A 23607-nucleotide genomic window follows, 5' to 3' on the forward strand; every position below is an offset into this window, starting at 1 on the left:
TGTAACCCCAGCTACTTGGGAGGCTGAGACAGGAGAATCGCTTGAACCTGGGAGGCGGAGGTTGCAGTGAGCCGAGATCGTGCCATCGCACTCCAGCCTGGGCAACAAGAGCAAAATTCCATCTTAAAAAAAAAAAAAAGAAAAGAAAAGAAAAAGAAAAGTATAGCTTATTTCTCTGTGGTGGTTTATATGTGTCAGGCACTATTTAATTCCAGGAGGTAGATTTCTATTTGATGGATACAAAACCTGAGGAACAGAGAGGTTAATTATCTTGCCCAAGGTCGCACAGTTAATGAGAGTGGCTTCTCCAGCCCTCCATCCAATACCTTCAAGCACTCTGTCAAAGTGCCCACTGTCTTGTTTCTCCACTCCCTCTTCCTTCCAGATGTGAACATGGAGGCTCCAGATGAGAAGTCCATCATCACCTACGTAGTCTCTTTCTACCACTATTTCTCCAAGATGAAGGCTCTGGCTGTGGAGGGGAAGCGTATCGGGAAGGTATAAGGAGCCAAGGAGTGGGTGAGTGGGAAGCTGGAAGCTGGTGGCAGGCACGGGTGGGATGAGGCTGACCCCCCCTTCCTCTGCTGTGTCAGGTCTTGGACCAGGTGTTGGAGGTGGGGAAGATCATAGAACGCTACGAGGAGCTGGCAGCCGAGCTGCTGGCCTGGATCCACCGCACCGTGGGCCTCATCAGCAATCAGAAATTTGCCAACTCCTTAAGTGGGGTGCAGCAGCAACTCCAGGCTTTCACAGCCTACTGCACGCTGGAGAAGCCTGTCAAGTGAGGCCCAGCTCTGGAGGGAGGGTGGGCAGGGGTGGCATGATGGCAGGGCTCCTGAGCTCATGCCCCTTCAGGTTCCAGGAGAAGGGGAACCTAGAGGTGCTGCTCTTCAGCATCCAGAGCAAACTGCGTGCCTGCAACCGTCGCCTCTTTGTGCCTCGGGAGGGCTGTGGCATCTGGGATATTGACAAGGTGAGGCTGGGGATGCAGGGGAGAGGCAGAGCTGCACTGTGGAGTTGTATAGGTTGCACACTGCTCAAGGGAATCATTCACATTGTAGACATGATGGATTAGATATTCATTCTGACAGTTTTTCAGTAGTAAAGTGTCATAAGGAAGCAAAATTTTTTCCAGTTTGCATGAAGTTGCCATAATGCTATGAGCGACCTGAGACTAAGTCGAGACCATTAAACTGTGGGGAGCTGTCAGAGTCTGAGTGCCTCCTCCCATCTCCTGCAGGCATGGGGTGAGCTGGAGAAGGCTGAGCATGAGCGAGAGGCTGCCCTACGGGCTGAGCTGATTCGGCAGGAGAAGCTGGAACTACTGGCACAGAGGTTTGACCACAAGGTGGCTATGAGGGAGAGCTGGCTGAATGAGAACCAGCGTCTGGTCTCCCAGGTACAAGGTGTAGGGCTTGGCTCAGGGGAAAGGGATGGAGGGCGGGGCTGATGGTCCTGGGACCAGAGAGGGAGACTTGATCTTCTAGGCAACAGGGAAGAGTTAGATTAGTCTCCTGGTGATAAATGAGGATGGGAAGGGAGACTTGGCCTTGTAAGTGATTGTTGGGTGAGGGGAATGGGCCTGATCTCCAGGGTAATGGGAGAGTGAGGCTGGTCTCCAGGGTAACTAGAGAGGGCAGAATTCGTATTTTCAGGAATAGGGGGAGTGTTTTAAGTGACAAGGGAGGTTGTATCTTGTGTCTAGGGTAACTCAGAAGGATAGAATTGGTTTCCTAAGGAACAGTCAGGTAAACCTGGTCCCTAATCTCCAGGACAGGGGAAGCATGGGCCTCCTTCCTGGGTAACAAGTTTAAGGTTAGAGATGTAACAGGAGGGTGGGACTTGTTTCCAGGGTAACTGGAGAGAGTGGGGCTGGTCTCTGGGGAAACGGGAAGGTGGGGTTGGTCTCTAGGGCAACAGGGGAGGGTGGGTCTGGTATCCAGGGTAACTGGGGAAGATTGAGCTGGTCTCCAGGACAACAGGGGAGGGTGGAGTTGGTCTCCAGGATAACTGTGGAAGATAGGCTGGTCTCCAGGGCAACAGGGGATGGGGGGTTGGTCTTTAGAGTAACTGGGGAGGGTGGGGCTGGTCTCCAAGGTAACAATGGAGGGTGGGGCTGGTCTCCAGGTTACCTGGGTAGCAGGGGAGGGTGGGGCTGGCCTCCAGGATAACTAGAGGGGGCAGGGCCAGTCTCCAAGGTAATGGAGTGGGGAGTCCCCAGGGTCACACAGGGTCAAGGTAACAGGTGGACTGCTGAGGCAGCATGGGTGAGTGTCTGGCTCACTGCCCCAGGACAACTTTGGGTATGAGCTGCCCGCAGTGGAGGCAGCCATGAAGAAACACGAAGCAATCGAGGCAGACATTGCAGCCTACGAGGAGCGGGTGCAGGGTGTGGCGGAGCTGGCCCAGGCATTGGCGGCCGAAGGCTACTATGATATCCGGCGGGTGGCAGCCCAGCGTGACAGCGTCCTGCGCCAGTGGGCCCTGCTAACTGGGCTTGTGGGTGCCCGGCGGACACGGCTTGAGCAGAACCTGGCGCTGCAGAAGGTCTTCCAGGAGATGGTGTACATGGTGGACTGGATGGAGGAGATGCAGGTGCCAGGCGGGGGGCGGGGATGCGGGTGGAGTGCCAGGAGGAACGGGAGGATGCAGACGCTGAAAGAGTTGTCAGAGAGCTGGAGATGGAGAGGGAAGGGCAGAGATAGAAGAAGATAGAGAGAAAGCCAGGAAGACAAAAAGAGAGAACGAGAGAGAGAGGGAGAGAAAGATACAGAGATGGACAAGAGAGGCAGACAAAGAAACACAGGATGAGAAAGAGACAGAGACGAATAGAGAAATAGAAACATGCTGGACACGGTGGCTCACACCTGTAATCCCAGCACTTTGGGAGGCCAAGGCAGGCAGATCACTTGAGGTCAGCAGTTTCAGACCAGCCTGGCCAACACGGTGAAACCCCATCTGTACTAAAAATACAAAACAATTAGCCGGGCATGGTGGCGTGTGCCTGTAGTCCCAGCTATTTGGGAGGCTGAGGCTCAAGAATTGCTTGAATCCAGGAGGCAGAGGCTGCGGTGAGCCAAGATGGTGCCACTGCGTTCCATCCAGCCTGGGTGACAGAGTGTGATTCTGTTTCAAGAAAAAAGAGGGAGAGAAATGAAAAAAGACATAGAGATATAGAAACAGAATAAGCCAGGAATGCAGACAGAGAGATAGTGACAGTTTGAGAGAGAGGAAGAGAAATCAGAGAGACAGAGAGAGGGGAAGGGAGACACAAAGGTGACCATGGAAATCTACATGGCTACAGAGAAAGATACAGGAAGATGGAATCAATTTGAGAGAGAGTCCTACCAGATCTAGAGAGAGATGAGACAAGAAAGGTAGAAGCCAGCTGGGCATGGTGGCCCACACCTGTGGTACCAGCACTTTGGGAGGCCGAGGTAGGCAGATTGCTTGAGCCCCAGAGTTTGAGACCAGCCTGATCAACATAGTGAGATCCTGTCTGTACAAAAAAAAAAAAAAAAAAAAAAAAATTAGCTAGGCGTGGTGGCGTGCGCTTGTAGTCTCAGCTACTCTGAAATGGTAGGATCGCTTGAGCCCAGGAGGTTGAGGCTGCGTGAGCCATGATTGCACCACTACACTTCAGCCTGGGTGACAGAGTGAGACCCTGTCTCAAAAAAAAAAAAAAAAAAAAGAAGAAGAAGAAGAAGAAGAAGCCGGGTGCGGTGGCTCACTCCTGTAATCCCAGCACTTTGGGAGGCTGAGGCGGGCAGATCATCTGAGGTCAGGAGTTCAAGACTAGCCTGGCCAACATGGCAAAACCCCATCTCTATTAAAAAATACAAAAATTAGCCAGGCAAGGTACATCTACTCGGGAGGCAGGAGAATCGCTTGAACCTGGGACACGGAGCTTGCAGTGAGCTGAGATTGCGCCACTGCACTCCAGCCTGGGTGACAGAGCCAGACTCTGTCTCAAAAAAAAAGAAGAAGAAGAGAAAAAAAAAAGAATGAAAGGGAGGAAGGAAGGAAGGAAGGAAGGTGAACAGGAGACACAGACAGAGAGAAAGAGAAAAGGGTAGAAATGTAGAAAGAGAGGCAGAGAGAGATGGAGACAAAGATGTATAGATAAGTAAAACATGGATGCAGAGAGACTGAGCCACTGTGACAGAGACAGAGCCCAGAAATGTGGAGTCCACGAGAGATGGAAACATTCAGAGAGAGACTGGTAGAGAGAGAGGGAGACAGAGACAGAACATCATGGCTAGCTGTGAGAGCTGACAGCAGCCGGGGCTCGGCTTTTTTGTTTCTGATGAGGAAACTGAGGCCCAGGCCAAAGAGCTGGTAAGAGAGTCTTGAGGCTGGTCCATATCTCTCCAAGAGGGTCAGAGTCGGGAGTGATGGTGCAGAGCAGCAGGGGCTGGCACAGGTGATGGGGAAGAGGTGAGTGGCCCGGGGCAGTGCCAGAGGTGTGCTCAGTGCTGTCCCCGCTTGTAGGCTCAGCTGCTGTCCCGGGAGTGTGGGCAGCACCTGGTGGAGGCGGACGACCTGTTGCAGAAGCATGGACTGCTGGAGGGAGACATTGCAGCCCAGAGCGAGCGGGTGGAGGCTCTCAATGCCGCTGCCCTGCGCTTCTCCCAGCTGCAGGGTGAGTCTTGGGGCTGGGGCTGGGGCTATGGGTGGAGACTCTCAGGACTGGTGCTAATAGAGGCAAGAGTGACTCCTGAGAGAAGGAAAGAGTGAGCTCCTTGTCCTTGGAGGCATTTAAGCAGAGCCTAAGATCACGTTCCACTGGGGAAGTCATGGGGAGAATCAGGGCCCTGAGTGGCAGGATGGGCCACTCGACCTCTTCCTGCTTTAGATTCTGCAGTAATAACCCACATTTATTGAGCACTTGTTATGTGCCAAGCCCTTCACAGATTGATCTCAATGAATACCATTTAAAAATACCTGTGTGGGCTGGGCACGGTGGCTCATGCCTATAATTCCAGCCCTTTGGGAGGCCGAGGCAGGAGGATCACTTGAGCCCAGGAATTCAAGACCAGCCTGGCCAACATAGAAAGACATCATCTGTACATAAATAAATAAATAAATAAATAAATAAGCCAGGCACGGTGATACAAGCCTGTAGTGCCAGCTACTTGGAAGCTGAGGCAGGAGGCTCAGTTGAGGCCAGGAATTGGAGGCTTCAGTGAGCCATGATCATGCCACTGCACTCCAGCCTGGGTGACACAGTGCGATCTTGTCTCTTAAAAAACAAAAAAGAAAACTTGTTCTAAGTAATGTTAATCAGGGCCTATTTAACAGCAAGTGATAGAAACTCAGTTCAAATAGCTTAAGGTAAAAAGGAGTAGATTGGCTAATGTAACCAAAATGTTCAGGGAAGCCTAGTCAACATGGCGAAACCCCGTCTCTACCAAAAATACAAAAACTTAGGTAGGCATGGTGGTGCACGCCTGTAGTCCCAGCCACTCCAGAGGCTGAGGTGGGAGAATCACCTGAGTCTGGGAAGTCGAGGCTGCAGTAAGCCAAGATTGTGCCACTAAACTCCAGCCTGGGCAACTGGACTGAGACCCTGTCACCAAAAAAAAAAAAAAAGTCTGGGGAAGGGTGGGTTTTACCTCAGGCATGGCTGGATCCAGGTATGGCTCAAGGGTGCTTTTAGGACTCCATCTGAGACCAGGCATGGTTCCTCATGCCTGTAATTCCAGAGCTCTGGGAGGCTGAGATGGAAGGATTGCTTGAGGCCAGGAGTTTTGGGCAACATAGCGAGACCCCTTCTCTATATCAAAAAAGAAAAACAAAAAAAAAAAAAAAAAAGAAAAAGACTCAGGCCAGGCGCGGTGGCTCGTGCCTGTAATCCTAACACTTTGGAAGGCCGAGGCAGGCGGATCACTTGAGGTCAGGCTTTGGCCAACATGGTGAAACCCCGTCTCTTCTAAAAATACAAAAAAAAATTAGCCAGGCATAGTGGTGCATACCTGTAATCCTAGTTACTTAGGAGGCTGAGGTGGGACGATTGCTTGAACCCTGGAGGCAGAGGTTGCCGTGAGCCGAGATTGCACCACTGCACACTCCAGCCTAGGTGACAGAGCGAGACTCTTTCTCAAAACAAAAACAAAAGACTCCATCTCTCTCATCTCTCTCCATCACTAGACTCTGTGTTGGTGTCACTGTCGAGCAGTCCTGCCCCTTGTGGTATAAATCTGGGATCGTTCCGCCCCAAATATACAGCCTAACAGGTTAGCAGAGCCAATGGGACACAGGCCCTTTTCTTCCAAGAGTTCTGACAAAAAGTCCTGGGATAGCTTGCATTGGCTCACAGTGGGTTCCATCATTGCTCAGCCAATCATTGTGGCCCCAGGGCATGCAGTGATCTAATTGGCCACGTGCATGTGACATGCCTACCCCAGGGCCAGGAGAGGGGTTCAGCCCATTCTAAAGACTTAGACTGAAAAAGAGCAGAGAGGGACGCCCTTACCAGATATGGATGGGACATGGATGCTGATAGGCAAAACCAAGACTGGCTCTAATAAGGTTCCTGTCTTACTTATGTCAATGCCCTCCAGCCAGAGACTACCAGGAGTCCCTCTGTGGTCAAACCAAGTTGGGTTTGGTGGCTCTTTACACGCAGCATGGGGAGCTATGGGGCATCTCAGCAAGAAAGTATGATGGGGGGCCAGGCGTGCTGGCTCACCCAGCACTTTGGGAGGCCGAGGTAGGTGGATCACATGAGGTCAGGAGTTCGAGACCAGCCTGGCCAACATGGTGAAACCCCATCCCTACTGAAAATACAAAAAATTAGCTGTGTGTGGTGGCATGCACCTGTAATCCCAGCAACCGGGAAGGCTGAGGCAGGAGAATCGCTTGAATCTGGGAGGCGGAGGTTGCAGTGAGTCTAGATCGTGCCACTGCACACCAGCGTGGGCAACAGAGTGAGACCTCTCTCAAAGAAATATATATATGTATGACTGGGGGCTTATTGTAGGATTTGGGCTTGTATTAGGTGATTTGGAAGATGATTCAGTGTAGTGAGTTTTGCTGTGGATTGGATGCTGTCAGAATATGGGGGTGACTAGTTCATCGGGCATCTTAATCATTTTGATCTAGGTGGTGGGAGGAACAGAAGGAGGCTGTTGCAGTCATTGGCAGCTGTCATTCATCTGAGCCGGTGCGGGGGATGCGTGGTCATTTTTGTGGTTTGCACAGTGACGTTGATTTTGTCTGTGCTCAGGCATGATTATGGAGTGAGTTTGGTTTTGTCCTACTCCATCGCGGTCAGAGTGGCCCCATCTGATATGAGTGTTCTGTGAGATTTTTTTTTTATTATTGTTGTTGTTTACTGCTTTCTTTTTTTTTAGACACTTGTTCTCTCTATGTTACCCAGGCTGGTCTTGAACTCCTGGGCTCAAGCAATCCTCCTGCTTCCACCTCCCAGAGTGTTGGGATTACAGACGTGAGCCACTGTCCCTGGCCATTTCTGTGAGATTATTATTTTTATTTATTTTATTTATTTATTTTTTTGAGATGAGTTTTGCTCTTATTGTCCAGGCTGGAGTGCAATGGCGCGATCTCGGCTCACTGCAACCTCCGCCTCCTGGGTTCAAGCTATTCTCCTGCCTCAGCCTCTTGAGTAGCTGGGATTACAGGCACGCGCCACCATGTCCGGCTAATTTGGTATTTTTAGTAGAGACTGGGTTTCTCCATGTTGGTCAGGCTGGTCTCGAACTCCTGATCAAAGGTGATCTGTCCACCTCAGCCTCCCAAAGTGCTGGGATTACAGGTGTGAGGCACCGCACCCGGCCTGTGAGATTATTTATACTCCTCAGAACACCATGGCTAGCCCTGAGTGCTGATGGCAGTCGGGGCTGTTTTTTTTGTTTCTCACTGATGAGGAAACTGAGGCCCAGGCCATGGAGCTGATAAGAGGGTCTTGAGGCTGGTCCGTATCTCTCCATTAAGATGTTTTCCTCCTTTATCTGGAGCCCACAACCCTTTGGAATCTTGGAGCATTATTGGAAAAGGAAGAAGCTGTCTGGTTTGCAGGTTGCTGGGGAAGTTTCTCACCCTAGCCCACCTGGGTCACATCCTAAATGCAAATGTTGAAGTTTCCCTCCACGCCCTGGTGTGGACATCCTGACCCTGGCTCAGCTCCCTCCCATCCCCATCTCACCTCCAGGGGAGGTTGTTGGGACCCTCTCCTTCACCTTAGCTAGGTTTGTCTCAGGAAGCTCCCTTTGCCCTTGCCTTGTGAGTTCTCGGCTCCTGTGACAATCAGCAGCCCCGAGAATTCAGCAGACAGGGGAGTGCGAGTGTGGGGAGTGCGTTGTCATGGGGATGGGAGGCAGCGCTGCCTGATGGGTGGTCCAGAGTGTGAGCTCCTGATGGACCGCTTCTTAGCTGATCCTAGGGCAATCCTTCCCCTCTCTGAAGCTCAGTCTCTTCATCTGGAAAATGGGGCTGATAAGGATACTGGCCTCATAGGATGGTTGTGAGAATCAAATGACATTGTGTCAGAGTAAGGGCTGGGTACATGGAAGCTGGTTTTTTTTTTTTTTTTTTTTGTCGTTGTTGTTTTGTTTTCTAAGACAGAGTCTCACTCTGTTGACCAGGCTGGAGTACGGTGGCTCTATCTCGGCTCACTGCAGCGTCAACATCCCTGGCTCAAGTGATCTTCCCACCTCAGCCTCCCGAGTAGCTGAGACTACAGGTGCACGCCACCATGCCCAGCTAATTTTTGTATTTTTGGTAGAGATGGGGTTTTGCCATGTTGCCCAGGCTGGTCTCAAACTCCTGACCTCAAGTGATCTGCCTGCCTCGGCCTCCCAAAGTGTTAGGATTACAGGCGTAAGCCACTGCGCCTGGCAAGAAGCTGTTGTTATTGTAACTGTTATTCAGTTGGATACCTTGCGGTTTGAGTCAACATCAGCAAATGTCCAGAATTACAGAAATCCCGCATTCCACCTAGGGCAGTGTCTCACTTTTATGATCCAGTAAGAAATACACAGCCAGGCAGTGGCTCATGCCTGTAATCCCAGTACTTTGGGAGGCCAAAGTGGGTAAATTGCTTGAGCCCAGATATTGGAGACCAGCCAGCGAGACTCCATTTCTACAAAAAACTTAGAAAAAACATTAGCCAGGCATGGTGTTGTGGGCCCATAGTCCCAGCTACTCAGGAAGCTGAGGCGGGAGGATTACTTGAGCCCAGGAGTTGGAGGCTGCAGTGAGCCATGATCATGCCACTGCACTCCAGTCTGGGTGATAGAGTGAGACCCTATCTCTAAAATAAATAAATAAGTAAATACACTTACCTCATGACTCAGAGTTCACATGCATACATGAGCACACAGGCTAACACAGAGGTTTTATAAAACAATACTTCCAGGCTGGGCGCAGTAGCTCAGGCCTGTAATCCCAGCACTTTAAGAGGCTGAGGGGGGCAGATCATGAGGTCAGGAGTTCAAGACCAGTCTGGCCAACATAGCGAAACCCCGTCTCTACTAAAAATACAAAAAAATTAGCTGGACATGGTGGCGTGCGCCTGTAATCCCAGCTACTCTGGAGGCTGAGGCAGGAGAATCGCATCAACCTGGGAGGTGGAGGTTGCAGTGAGCTGAGATCAAGCCATTGCACTCCAGCCCAGGCGACAGTGAGAGACTCTGTCTCAATAAAACAAACAAACAAACAATACCAAACAACAACAGCAACAACAACAACAAAAATACTTCCCCTGACCTTGTTTTGCATCGTGATATTTTCCATTCCTTCTGTTCTATTCCACCAAACAAATGCTGGCTGTGACCCATTAAATTAACTTCACTGTTTTCTAGTCGCCAACTAGCCATCCAGGAGGAAGGTGAAATATTTAAGGAAAAAGAGGGAGTTCGGGGTTAAGCACGGTGGCTCATGCCTATAATCCCAACACTTCAGGAGGCCAAGTGGAAGGATTGCTTGAGGCCAGGAGTTCAAGACCAGCCTGGCCAACATAGTGAGATCCTGTCTCTATTTTAAAAAGAAAAAGGAGTGCAGATAACCACTGGGATTGATAGATAATGCAACAGAGGATGACAGAGGAAACCTAGAAATATGGCTTAAGAAAAGAGAAGTTGGCCGGTAGCAGTGGCTCATGCCTGTAATCCCAGCAGTTCAGGAGGCCAAGGCAGGTGGATCACTTGAGGTCAGGAGTTTGAGACCAGCCTGGCCAGCATGGTGAAACCCTGTCTCTACTAAAAATACAAAAATGAGCCGGGCGTGGTGGCGGGAGCCTGTAATCCTAGCTACTAGGGAGGCTGAGGCATGAGAATCGCTTAAACCTGGAGGTGGAGGTTGCAGTGAACCGAGATCGCGCTACTGCACCCCAGCCTGGGCAACAGAGTAAGACTCTGTCTCAAACAAAGAAAAAACAAAGAAGTTTCATTTGACTCAGTTCTGACATAAGCACAATTTTCACTCAAATATACAGAATCTGAGATGCTCTGAATCCATCCATCATTCAGTCAACAAATCACTACATTCACTAGGCTACAGCTCTGGGTGCCACCCTTTGCTGGGCAGTGTTTGGGATAGGGTGTGACAGCCCCAGGTCCTGCCCTTAAGGAGCTCTCAGTCCAGTGGGGGAGACAGGACAAGGCAATGACAACACAGAGTAGTCAGGGCTAGGATGGGGAAGCAGAGAAGCCTGAGAGGGTCGAGGAGGAGCCTGCTCCAACCTTGGGGTGTCAGGGAAGGCTGCCTGGAAGAGGAGCCACGTGACCCGGCATCTGATGAAGTCACACCAAGGACAGGGTAGGTAGCCTGCACCATCCTCTCTTGGGCGCCCTTTGGCTTGTGACCAATCCTGGATGCTCCCCTTCTCCTGGTTCAGGCTACCAGCCCTGCGACCCGCAGGTCATCTGCAACCGCGTGAACCACGTGCACGGCTGCCTGGCGGAGCTGCAGGAGCAGGCAGCGCGGCGACGCGCGGAGCTGGAGGCCTCGCGGAGCCTGTGGGCGCTGCTGCAGGAGCTGGAGGAGGCCGAGAGCTGGGCGCGCGACAAGGAGCGTCTCCTGGAGGCTGCAGGCGGCGGCGGTGCGGCGGGCGCGGCGGGCGCAGCGGGCACAGCGGGCGGCGCGCATGACCTGTCCAGCACCGCGCGCCTCCTGGCCCAGCACAAGATCCTGCAGGGCGAGCTGGGTGGGCGGCGGGCGTTGCTGCAGCAGGCCCTGCGGTGTGGCGAGGAGTTGGTTGCGGCCGGCGGTGCCGTCGGCCCGGGAGCAGAGACGGTGCACCTGGTGGGCCTGGCAGAGCGCGCGGCGAGTGCCCGGCGCCGCTGGCAGCGGCTGGAAGAGGCGGCTGCACGGCGAGAGCGGCGGCTGCAGGAGGCGCGGGCGCTGCACCAGTTCGGCGCTGACCTCGACGGGCTGCTGGACTGGCTTCGCGACGCTTACCGCCTGGCAGCCGCCGGTGACTTCGGCCACGACGAAGCTTCCAGCCGCCGCCTGGCACGCCAGCACCGCGCGCTCACCGGGGAGGTGGAGGCACATCGCGGGCCCGTGAGCGGCCTGCGGCGCCAGCTGGCGACACTCGGGGGTGCCAGTGGTGCAGGGCCACTGGTGGTGGCGCTGCAAGTGCGCGTGGTGGAAGCAGAGCAGTTGTTCGCTGAGGTGACGGAAGTGGCGGCACTGCGGCGCCAGTGGCTGCGGGACGCGCTCGCAGTCTACCGCATGTTTGGCGAGGTGCACGCGTGTGAGCTGTGGATCGGCGAGAAGGAGCAATGGCTGCTCTCCATGCGTGTGCCGGATTCACTCGACGACGTCGAGGTGGTGCAGCACCGGTGAGCGCGCACATGCGGGACTCCGGGGTCCCCTTCCTCATGCACCCAGTCTCACCTTCATTGGTTCAAGTTTCCATGTTCACCAGCTGGAACTAGGGGTTCCAATCCCTGCTTCACCCATAGCCAGCTTTGTGACAGTTCTGCAACCTGCCTAACCTTCCTGAACCTCAGCTTGCCCACCTGTATAATGGGGGTAATATTAGTCCCTACCCAGGCTTGTGATGAACGGTAAATGAGTTCATACATGCAGAATACGAAGCAAATGCCTGGGGGTAGAGGAAGCATTCCCCCAGCATTTGCTCTTGTTACCCAGGCTTACATTCGCCAAGCATGAAATCAATGACCTATGCTTCTACACGGACACCTCAGCCTGGCCCCTCTGCTGGGAGGCCTCCCATTGCTTCTACACAAATGTCACCTCCCTAGCTACTAAAATAGCTCTGACCCTTGTTATTTTCCATTGCTTCATCCTGTTTTACATTCCTTTGTAGCACTTACCATCCCATGACATATCGTATACTGACTTGTCTGTTGGCTGACTTAGCAATGAGTTGTTCAATTAGCGGGTGAACAATGCCTATTCCCCCTCTGCACCACTCTCTCTGAGCATCTTATTCATCCATACATTCATTCAGCAGGTGTTTACTGAGTGCCTATGCCTTTCTAGGTCTTATGCTGGACACTGCTGGAAACACAGAGCTGCTCCGTGCCCCTACTGTGCCCGCAGTTACCCAGTTCTTTGAAACATTGATTTAAAGATGGGAGGACCATGTCTAGCTTAAAATAGACCTCAGTGGCTGCCGTGTGGAGGGCGGGCTGGAGCGGGTGAGAGTTGTGGCTGGGAACCCAGAGAGGCAACTGGGGTGGGGACCCAGATGGAGCGGAACAAGATTAGACCAGGGCGGGAGGTAAGTAGACAGGCCATGGAGACCGATGGGCCGGAGCGATTTTCCAAAACAAAGCCCAGGGCTCTGGCCTGGCAGATGACAGTGCTGTCCCCAACATGGGGGCCCAGAGGAAGAACAAATTTGAGTCAGGTGGGTGTGAATAGCCCCAAGAAGGTATACAGCAGGCTTTGAGGTTGAAGACAGGTTCAAAAGGTAAGAGGTTGAGGCTGGAGACTGAGGTGTGACTGTCATGAGTTCAGGGGCGAAGACCAAGGCTGTGGGGTTGGGTGGAATCGTCGAAGAAGGGTATGAAGGAAAACCCAGAGGGCTCAGGGTGGAGTTGCTGCTGAGGAATCTCACATTTAAACATCAGGTAGAGGCTAGGCGTGGTGGCTCACGCCTGTAATCCCAGCACTTTGGGAAGCCGAGGTGGGTGGATCATATAAGATCAGGAGTTGGAGACCAGCCTGGCCAACATGGTGAAATCCTGTTTCTACTAAAAATAGAAAAGTTAGATGGGCATGGTGGCGCATGCTTGTAATCCCAGCTACTTGGGAGGCTGAGACATGAGAATCGCCTGAATCCAGGAGGCAGAGGTTGCAGTGAGCCACAATCGTGCCACTGCACTCCAGCCTGGGTGACAGAGCGAGACTCTGTCTCAATACATACATACATAAATTAATTAAATTAAATTAAATTAAATTAAATAAACAGCAAGTAGAAGAGAAGGAGCCCACAAAGGAGGCTGAAAAGGAGGGTAGATTGAGAATTAGGAGTAGAACCAGTAGAAGGCATTTCATAAAACTGAGGTCCGCAGGGTTCGGGTGTCTGAGCATCTCCATCCTCCTTCTGCAGATTCGAGAGCCTGGACCAAGAGATGAACAGCCTGATGGGCCGCGTTCTGGACGTGAACCACACGGTCCAGGAGCTGGTGGAAGGAGGCCACCCCAGTTCAGATGAGGTGCGTTCCTGCCAGGACCACCTCAACAGCAGGTAGGAGGGCCTGGGGCTGGGAGTCCCTCCCGTCCTTCCCTTCCACACTAACACAACCAGGGACAGCAAGATGTACAATCTCAAACCCCTGGAATCATAATGGCCACCTGATAAATCAACAAAATGTTGACCAAAAATCATAATCCCTAATACTGGTGATGACGTGGTAAAATTAAAACAGACATTTCAGTTGGCTGTTCATTTATTTGTCCAGAAAGAATTTATTGGATATCTATAATCTGCCAGGAGTATTCCCAAGCACTTTATATACCTTTCTAAAGTATCCCAACGTTCTTCCAGGCACAGTGGCTCATACCTGTAATCCCAGCACTTTGGGAGGCTGAGATGGGTGGATCGCTTGAGCTCATGAGTTCAAGACCAGCCTGGGCAACATGGTGAAACCCCATCTCTCTCTCTACCAAAATATATATATACGTATACATATATGTATATATACATGTGTATATATATATGTGTGTGTGTGTGTGTGTGTGTGTGTATATATATATATCTATATATATGGCACATTTGTAGTCCCAGCTACACGGGAGGCTGAGGTGGGAGGATGCCTTGAGCCCAGGAGGTAGAGATTGCAGTGAACAGAGATTGTGCCACTGCACTCCAGCCTGGGCAACAGAGCCAGACTTTGTCTCAAAAAAAAAAAAATTCCCAATATCCTAATTTCCATAGTAAAGGTCCTAGAATTCAGAAAAAACTCTCTCTGTCTCTGTCTCTCTCTCTCTCTCTCAACAGGATCTTGCTTTGTTGCCCAGGCTGGAATACAGTGGTGTGATCATGGCTCATTGCAGCTTCTAACACCTAGGCTCAAGTGATCCTCCCACCTCTGCCTCCTGAGGAACTGGGACTACAGGTGCACACCACCATGCCCAGCTAATTAAATTTTTTTTTTTGTAGAGACGGGGTCTCACTATGTTGGCCATGCTGGTCTTACAACTTCCGAGCTCGGCTGGGTGTGGTGGCTCACACCTGTAATCCCATCACTTTGGGAGGCCAATGCAGGTGGATCACCTGAGGTCAGGAGTTCGAGACCAGCCTGACCAATACGGTGAAACCTCGTCTCTACTAAAAATACAAAAATTATCCGGGCATGGTGGCATGCGCCTGTAGTCCTAGCTACTCAGGAGGCTGAGGCAGAAGAATTGCTTGAACCCGGGAGGCAGAGGCTACAGTGAGCCGAGATCACACCACTGCACTCCAGCCTAGATGACAGAGCAAGAATCTATATCAGAAACAAACAAACAAACAAAAAACAAAACCCCCTGGCCTCCTCCCACCTTGGCCTTCCAAAGAGCTGGGATTACAGTGTAAGCTACTGCTCCTAGCCCAGAACTCTTTAAGATAAGTAACAAACTAATATCAGTACCTCTGGAATACTACCAGCAATTCTCCCAGTGCAGGTGGGGTTCATAGATGGAAGATACAAGTCCAAAAAGGTGAACTCCTTATCCGAGATTACTCAGTCTATAAGTAGGAGTCAAATGCAGTTCTGGCTGAATCCTGAGCTGGAGCTGTTTATCTAATATATCCAGTCTTCCTGGTAACACAATGGGGTGGAAACTACCCTACATTAGAGAGGAGAAAACTGGATCTCAGAGAGGTGAAGATGGAGGCCCAAGGTTACACAGCAAGTTAGGGGATCAAACCAGGCTTTGAAGATGGATATGTTTGACTTCAAAGACTGTGCTCTTTTTTTTTTTTTTTTTTTTTTATTTCTTGAGACACGGTCTTGCTCTTTCACCCAGACTGGAGTGCAGTGATACGATCATGGCTCACTACAGCCTTCACCGCCCCCGCCCTAAGCTCAAGAAATCCTCCTGCCTCAGCCTCTTGAGCAGCGGGACTATGGATGCACACCACTGCACCCAGCTAATTTTTGTATTTTTTGTACAGATGGGGTCTCACTTTGTTGCCCAGACTGGTCTCGAACTCCTGGGCTCGAGTGATCTTCTGCCTTGGCCTCTGCAAGTGCTGGAATTACAGGCGTGAGCCACTGCGCCCCACCCAAAGACTATGCTCTTGACTCTGTGCTGTAAGACTCCAATATCCAGGGATTTTAAAACCTCTGTAGCCGAGGCCATCGCAAAGCATCCAGGCCTAAAAAGATAACTACAACAGTAACGATTTACAGCATGTAGAGAGATCTATATGCCAAGTGCTTTAGCCACATCATCTCATTACACACTCAATGAAGTGGACTTTATTATCCCCATTTTCCAGATAAGGAAACTGAAGATCAGAGAAGGAAATGATTTGCCCAAGGTCACATGGCAAATCTGGCCAGAGCAGAACTTGAACTCGGGTCCGTCTGATTTCAGAGTCCTAATCTCTGTCCTTGTGGTGTGTCCATTCTAGAGGAGGCAGAAAGACAGTTAAATACACTAATAAATGAACAAAATATTTAGAGAATCATAATGGCTTTATGCAAGAAACAGGCAGGGCATGGTGGCTCACGCCTGTAATCCTAGCATTTTGGGAGGCCGAGGCAAGCAGATCACTCGAGGTCAGGAGTTTCAGACCAGCCTGGCCAATGTGATGAAACCCCATCTCTATTAAAAATACAAAAACTAGCCGGGCATGGTGGTGCACGCCTGTAATCCCAGCTACTTGGGAGGCTGAGGTAGGAGAATCCCATGAACCTGGGAGGCGGAGGTTGCAGTGAGCTGAGATCGTGCCACTGCACTCCAGCCTGGGCAACAGAGCAAGACTCTGTCTAAAAAAGAAAACAAAATTTAAAAAACCCAAACCATTGAGGACCCCAAGAGCTTGTTTTAGTGGGTCATATCTATTGCTATTTACTATATTAGAACTTAATACTGAGAAAATTTAAAATGTTTTTATTTTTATTTGTTTTGAGACAGGGTCTCTTCACTCTGTCACCCAGGCTGGGAGTACAGTGGCACAATCATGGCTCACTGCAGCCTCAACTTCCCAGGCTCCAGCAATCCTCCCATCTCAGCCTCCCAAGTAGCTGGGACCATAGGTGTGCGCCCCCACACCCAGCTAATTTTTGTATTTTAGGAGTCTCACCATGTTGCCCAGGCTGCACTCCAACTCCTGAGCTCAAGCGATCCACCTGCTTCCACCTTCCAAAGTGCTGGGATTACAGGTGTGAACCACTGCACCCGGCTGAGAAATTTGAAAACATTATTTAAAAATAACAATAAACTGGGAGTGGTGCGTGCGTGTAGTCACAGCTACCCGGGAGGCTGAGGTGGGAGGACTGCTTGAGCCTGGGAATTGGAGGCTTCAGTGTGCTATAAACAAGTTCATGAATAGCCACTGCATTCTAGCCTGGGCAACATAGTGAGATCTCATGTCTTAAAAAAAAGTTTTTAAATCTAAATATCTAATATGTTAATATAACTAACATTTTTACAAAAAATAACTTTTCATGACAAAAAAATGTGCTAAGAGTGGCATTGTTTCGTACCTTTGCAAATCTCTTTAAAGTTTGGTTTAAGAGATGGCAGCTGGGCTTCTCTGAAGTCAGAGTTGGCTTCTGCACTCAGTCTCTCTTGCTGCCTCTGGAAAACTCCACTGAACACTCGGGAAAGAATGAGAGTGAAAAAGCAAATAGCGTCTTAACACATTTTTATGCAGACAGTTTTGTCCTCGATCAGATTACATGTTGAGAACGGCTGCCCTAAGCAAAAGTGCTGGGTAGGGTTCCATTTTACACCGGCAGAAACTAGGAAAACTTTCTGAGGTCCCACAGTGGCTGGGTGGCTTGGGCCTGGATTCTACCCTGGGTCGGCGGGCCCTCCGCGCCCAAGAGGAGTCCCTGTCCTCCTCAAGTCACTCTCTTTCCCCTGGGCAGGTGGAACCGCATCGTGGAGCTAGTGGAACAGCGCAAAGAGGAAATGAGCGCGGTGCTGCTGGTGGAGAACCACGTGCTGGAGGTGGCCGAGGTGCGCACCCAAGTGCGTGAAAAGCGGCGAGCTGTGGAGAGCGCGCCCCGGGCCGGCGGTGCCCTGCAGTGGCGTCTTAGCGGCCTAGAGGCCGCTCTGCAGGCGCTGGAGCCGCGCCAGGCGGCCCTTCTGGAGGAGGCAGCCCTACTGGCTGAGCGCTTCCCGGCGCAGGCTGCGCGGCTGCACCAGGGCGCGGAAGAGCTGGGGGCCGAGTGGGGCGCGCTAGCCAGCGCGGCTCAGGCCTGCGGCGAGGCGGTGGCGGCAGCAGGGCGCCTGCAGCGCTTCCTACATGACCTCGACGCTTTCCTCGACTGGCTCGTGCGCGCCCAGGAGGCGGCGGGCGGCAGCGAGGGGCCCCTGCCCAACAGCCTAGAAGAGGCGGACGCGCTGCTGGCGCGCCACGCTGCGCTCAAGGAGGAAGTGGACCAGCGCGAGGAAGACTATGCTCGCATCGTGGCGGCCAGCGAGGCGCTGCTGGCCGCCGACGGCGCAGAGCTGGGCCCGGGCCTGGCACTAGACGAGTGGCTGCCACACCTCGAACTTGGCTGGCATAAACTGCTCGGCTTGTGGGAGGCGCGCAGGGAGGCGCTGGTCCAGGCGCACATCTACCAGCTCTTCCTGCGGGATCTACGCCAGGCGCTCGTGGTGCTGCGTAACCAGGTGCCCACTCCGGGTGTACATTTGGGAGAGGGAGAGTCCGAGGCCGTGGGGGGATTGCAGGGACAGGGACATGCGGAGGTGGGGAGGAGGGTGTTTCCTGGGACCACTGGGTTCTCTGAGGTGGGTGGGAGGTGAGAGAGTATCCGGAATGGATAACTGAGTTTGTGGATCATCCAGTGTGTGTGGAAGCGTGTATGTAACAGAATTTGAGGAGTATGATCAGTGGGGTATGTTGGTGGCTTATCGGAGGTGACAGTTTGTGGGCTATCTCGAGTAAGTAATGCACGAGGATATTTATTGGAGTAGCTTCCTGGGTTCGTGGATTATCTGAAAGGAAATAAGACTATGAGGTTGATTGGTGATGGTTAAATGGGATTCAAAGAAGATCTTGGTATGGATAACAAAGGATTAGGATTATGGAGGTAGATAACAGGCTGAGGGGTTGTTGGATTCAGTCAGTGATTGTGGATTACAAGATGTGGATACCTAAATTAGCACAATATCTTCATTTCTGGGGATGACAACTATGGATTCTCTGGAGAGAGTAACTGTGTCTGTGGCATGAGGAACCAAGTGCAGTGGTTATCTGGGAACAGCCAATCCAGTTTGGAGATCACTCTGGGATGGGAACCAAGTTTGAGAATTTTGGCAAGATAGAACAGCCAGTTTTCAGATTGTCCAGTGTTTGGGGATCATCTTAGAAAGGGTGCCTGCCTATACTGGTTATATAAGGGATGCTGACCCAGTTTGAGGATTATCTACGCAGTGGTCCCCAATCTTTTTTTTTTTTTTTTTTTAGATAGAGTCTTGCTCTGTAGCTAGGCTGGAGGGCAGTGGCGTGATCTCAGCTCACTGAAACCTCAGCCTCCCGGGTTCAAACGATTCTCCTGCCTTGGCCTCCCGAGTAGCTGGGACTACAGGTGTGAGCCACCACGCCCAGCTAATTTTTGTATTTTTAGTAGAGATGGGGTTTCACCATGTTGGCCAGGATGGTCTCGATCTCTTGACCTCATGATCCGCCTGCCTCGGCCTCCCAAAGTGTGGGGATTACAGACATGAGCCACTGCACCAGGCCCAGTCCCTAATCTTTTTGGCACCAAGGACCGGTTTTCTGGAAGACAATTTTTTCCACAAACCAGTGGGAAAAGGAGGAATGTTTTCAGGATGATTCAAGCGAATTACATTTATTGCGTGCTTTACTTCTATTGTTATTACATTATAACATATAATGAAATAATTATAAAACTCACTATAATGTAGAATCAGTGGGAGTCCTGAGCTTGTTTTCCTGCAACTAGACGGTCCCATCTAGTGACATCTAGGGGTGATGGGAGGCAGCAACAGATCATCAGGCGTTAGATTCTCATAAGGAGTGTCAACCTGGATCCCCCACATGCGCAGTTCACAATAGGGTTTGCGTTCCTATGAGAATGTAAAGCTGCTGCTGATCTGACAGGAGGCAGAGCTCAGACAGTAATGGTCACTCGCCCCCCCACCTCCTGCTATGGCGGCCCAGTTTTTAACAGGCGATGGACTAGTACCCCTCTGCGGCCCAGGGCTTGGGAAATCCTGATCTAGGGAGTGGAGGAGAAAGGACAGAAAGCCCCTGAATCATAAGATTACTAAATATGGAGCTGAAGTGGCCTTGAGAGACCCTTTCCGACCCACCCATTTAAAAAATAGAGACAGGATCTTGCTATGCTGCCCAGGCTGGTCTCCAGCTCCTGGGCTCAAACAATCCCCCTGCTTTCGCCTCCCAAAGTGCTGGGATTGCAGGTGTGAGCCACCGTGCCCAGCCCTGACCCACCCATTTTACTAGTTAGAAAACTAACCCCAGAGGGAAAAAAACTTCCTTGAGTTCACACAGTACCCAGTTTAGTTGTCTTCTTTTTTTGAGACAGGACCTCACTCTGTCACCCAGGCCAGAGTGCAGTGGCACAATCACGGCTCACTGCAGCCTTGATCTATGGGGCTCAAGCAATCCTCCCACCTCAGCCCTCCAAGTAGCTGGGACTACAGGCACGTGCCACCAGGCCTGGTTAATTTTTTGTATTTTTAGTAGAGATGGGATTTCACCATGTTGCCCAGGCTGGTCTTGAACTCCTGGGGTCAAGAGATCCTCCCGCCTCTGCCTCCCAAAGTGCTGGGATTATAGGCATGAGCCACCATGCCCAGCCTTCAGTCTTCATATTAACCAAATATATATATATTTTTTGAGATGGGGTCTTGCTCTGTCACGCAGGCTGGAATGCAGTGGCGTGATCTTGGCTCACTGCATCTCCTCCGCCTTCTGGGTTCAAGCTATTCTCCTGCCTCAGCCTCCTGAGTAGCTGGGATTGCACGTGTGTGCCACTACACCCAGCTAATATTTGTATTTGTAGTAGAGATGAGGTTTCACCATGTTGACCAGGCTGGTCTCGAACTCCTGACCTCAGGTGATCCACCCACCTCGGCCTCCCAAAGTGCTGGGATTACAGGCATGAGCCACCATGTCCGGCCTAATATTAACCAAATATTTACTGAGTGCCTCCTCTGTGCTGGGCACTATTTTGGGGCTGAGCACACCTCAGGCAACAAAATACAAAATCCTGCCCTCATGTGGTTGACATTCTAGTATGTGGGGGAGGAGAGAGTAAACAAGTCAATGCATCGCTAATATTGCCAGGTACATGCTATGAGAAATAATACAGGAGGGTTGGCCAGGTGTGGTGGCTCACGCCTGTAATCCCAGCACTTCGGGAGTCCAAGGCAGGTGGATCACCTGCGGTCAGGAGTTTGAGACCAGCCTGGCCAACGTGGTGAAACTCCATCTCTACCAAAAATACAAAAAAATTAGCCAGGCATGGTGGTATGCACCTGTAATCCCAGATACTTGGGAGGCTGAGACAGGAGAATCACTTGAACCCAGGAGGTGGAGGTTGCAGTGAACCGGGATTGCACCACTCCGTCCAGCCTGGGCAACAGAGTGAGACTCCATCTGCTCCCTCCCTGCGAAAAAGAAATAATACAGGAGGGTAGTGGGATAGGGCTGGGGTGGGAGTTGATAAATTTGGCAGGGTGGTCAGAGACCTGAAGAAAGTGAAGGTGCCAGCCATGGGGGTATCTGGAGGGACAGACTGCCAGGCAGAGGCACCAGCATGGGCAACGGCCCCGAAGTGGGACCACAACTGGAATGTTCTATGCTTGCAAGGTTGTGGGGAGTGGTGGCAAGCCAGGCTGGCAGCCTCTCCCAGGTCCTGGAATGGAATGAGGCTGACCTTTGCACCATGCTCCCTCCTCCCCAGGAGATGGCGCTGTCTGGTGCGGAGCTCCCGGGCACAGTGGAATCAGTGGAGGAGGCCTTGAAACAGCACCGTGATTTTCTCACCACCATGGAGCTGAGCCAGCAAAAGATGCAGGTGGCCGTGCAGGCTGCAGAGGGCCTGCTGAGGCAGGGCAACATCTACGGGGAGCAGGCTCAGGAGGCTGTGACCCGGCTGCTGGAGAAGTAGGTCCCCCAGACCCATCCACCCCAGGGAGGGGGCAGAAGATGGGGCCCAGCATAGGGGAGTGGTGTGGGAGGCCAGGGTCCCACTCCTTTCATCACGATTTCTGCTTCTCTGGGGCTCTTTCCTATTTCTATTTAATTCCATGTTGTCTTAGATTTGATTTAAGTGGATTTTTTTTTTTGAGACGGGGTCTCACTCTGTTGCCCAGGCTGGAGTGCAGTGGCACGATCTCAGCTCACTGCAACCCTCACCTCCTAGGTTCAAGTGATTCTCCTGCCTCGGCCTCCCGAGTAGCTGGGGCTACAGGCATGAGCCACCATGCCCGGCTAATTTTTGTATTTTTAGTAGAGACACAGTTTCACCATGTTGGCCAGACTGGTCTTGAACTCTTGACCACCTGCCTTGGCCTCCCAAAGTGCTGTGATTAGCCGCATGAGCCACTGCACCTGGCCTTAAGTGGATATATTGTGAAAAGGTAACCTGAGGCTGTCAACCCAAAAGATACAGAAGGATATACAATGAAAGGTTTCTTTCTCAAGCCTGCCCTCAGCATGGGATAGCTGGTCCTGTTGTTAAAATGTTAGGCTGGGTGCAGTGACTCATGCCTGTAATCCCAGCACTTCGGTAGGCTGAGACGGGAGGATTGCTTGTGCCGAAGAGTTCCAGACCAGCCTGGGCAACATAGTGAGACCCCTTCTCTAAAATTAAAAAAAAAAAAAAAAAGCTGGGCGTGGTGATGTGTGCCTGTAGTCCCAGCTACTCTTGAGGCTGAGATGGGAGGACTGCTTGAGTCCGGGAGATTGAGGCAGCAATGAACTGTGATCACACCACTGCACTCCAGCCTGGATGACAGAGCAAGATTCTGTCCCCCCTCCAAAAAAAAAAAGTGTTAACTTACTTCCCTAGATGCCCCATTATCCATCCTGCTCTTCTGCACCCTCCTTGGGAACCCCCAGACCTCCCCAGATCCAGCAGCTAGAGGCCAGGCACAGGTGTGCTCCAGCTTTCCAGATGGGACAGTGTCCCCTGCCAGGCTGGTTGTCAAATATTTTGCATAAGCACCTCTTCCTGGCCCCAGCCACTCTAAGAAGCATGCAGAGTGAGTGTCCGCGTGTCTCTGTGTCTCTCTCATCTCTTGAACCTCATCGTTCTCTGCTTCTGTCACCATCTGTCTCTTGCCACCACTCTCGTCTGTCCTCGCACTAATCAAGTGAAGACATTTATTGAGTATCTACTGTGTGCCAGGCACTATTGTAGGTAGGCCCTGAACAAAACAGCACCACCACCTCCAGCCATCATGGGAAGTCCTTTCTCGTCTTCCAGACCCAGTTCTGTCTGTCATTAGAGCTGTTTCTGCTCCTCCTGGTGACCCTAAATTTCTCCTCTCAGGCTCTCTGGCTCTCTCAGGCATGATCCAGGTCAGAAGAGGACCCAGTACCCCTCCTTCTGTCTTTCCATCTCCTGACAGAAAGTATCCCTGGTCACTTCACTGTGCCACCCCCAGCCCCAAGACCGCTACCCCTTTTCTGTTTACAGCTCAGACATCCTTTCCTTAGATTTATCTGGGGCAAGGCAGCATGTTTCTAAAGGAAACTTTTATGGGAATTCTGTTCTTGAGGATGCAAACTCATCATTTAGTGCCCCCTTTTCCATCCAGGCCTGGATCCTTCCTTTGTTCCACCTTTTTTTTTTTTTTTTTTTTTTTTGAGACAGGGATCTTACTCTGTTGCCCAGGCTGGAGTGCAGTGGTGCAATCATAGCTCACTGCAGCCTGGAACTCCTGGGCTCAACCAACTCTCCTGCCTCAGCCTCCTGAGTAGCTGGACTATAGGTGTGAGCCACT

At 51.5% G+C, this 23607-nt stretch overlaps 1 protein-coding gene across 4 annotated transcripts in view; it reads left to right on the forward strand.

Annotated features, from left to right (window-relative positions):
- The window catches only part of SPTBN4 (spectrin beta, non-erythrocytic 4), a 112517-nt gene that overhangs the window by 38698 nt on the left and 50212 nt on the right, over positions 1-23607 (forward strand). For all 4 annotated transcript variants that reach the window (XM_054462869.2, XM_054462871.2, XM_054462870.2 and 1 more), the window contains exons 8-17: positions 386-498; positions 594-781; positions 856-973; positions 1241-1399; positions 2293-2595; positions 4492-4642; positions 10859-11807; positions 13550-13687; positions 17526-18276; positions 21561-21763. In XM_054462869.2, coding sequence (XP_054318844.2) covers positions 386-498; positions 594-781; positions 856-973; positions 1241-1399; positions 2293-2595; positions 4492-4642; positions 10859-11807; positions 13550-13687; positions 17526-18276; positions 21561-21763 — 3073 coding nt within the window. The remainder of the gene's footprint in view (positions 1-385; positions 499-593; positions 782-855; positions 974-1240; positions 1400-2292; positions 2596-4491; positions 4643-10858; positions 11808-13549; positions 13688-17525; positions 18277-21560; positions 21764-23607) is intronic.

The sequence above is a fragment of the Pongo pygmaeus genome, chromosome 20 (genome assembly GCF_028885625.2).
Source record: "Pongo pygmaeus isolate AG05252 chromosome 20, NHGRI_mPonPyg2-v2.0_pri, whole genome shotgun sequence".
NCBI lineage: Eukaryota > Metazoa > Chordata > Mammalia > Primates > Hominidae > Pongo > Pongo pygmaeus.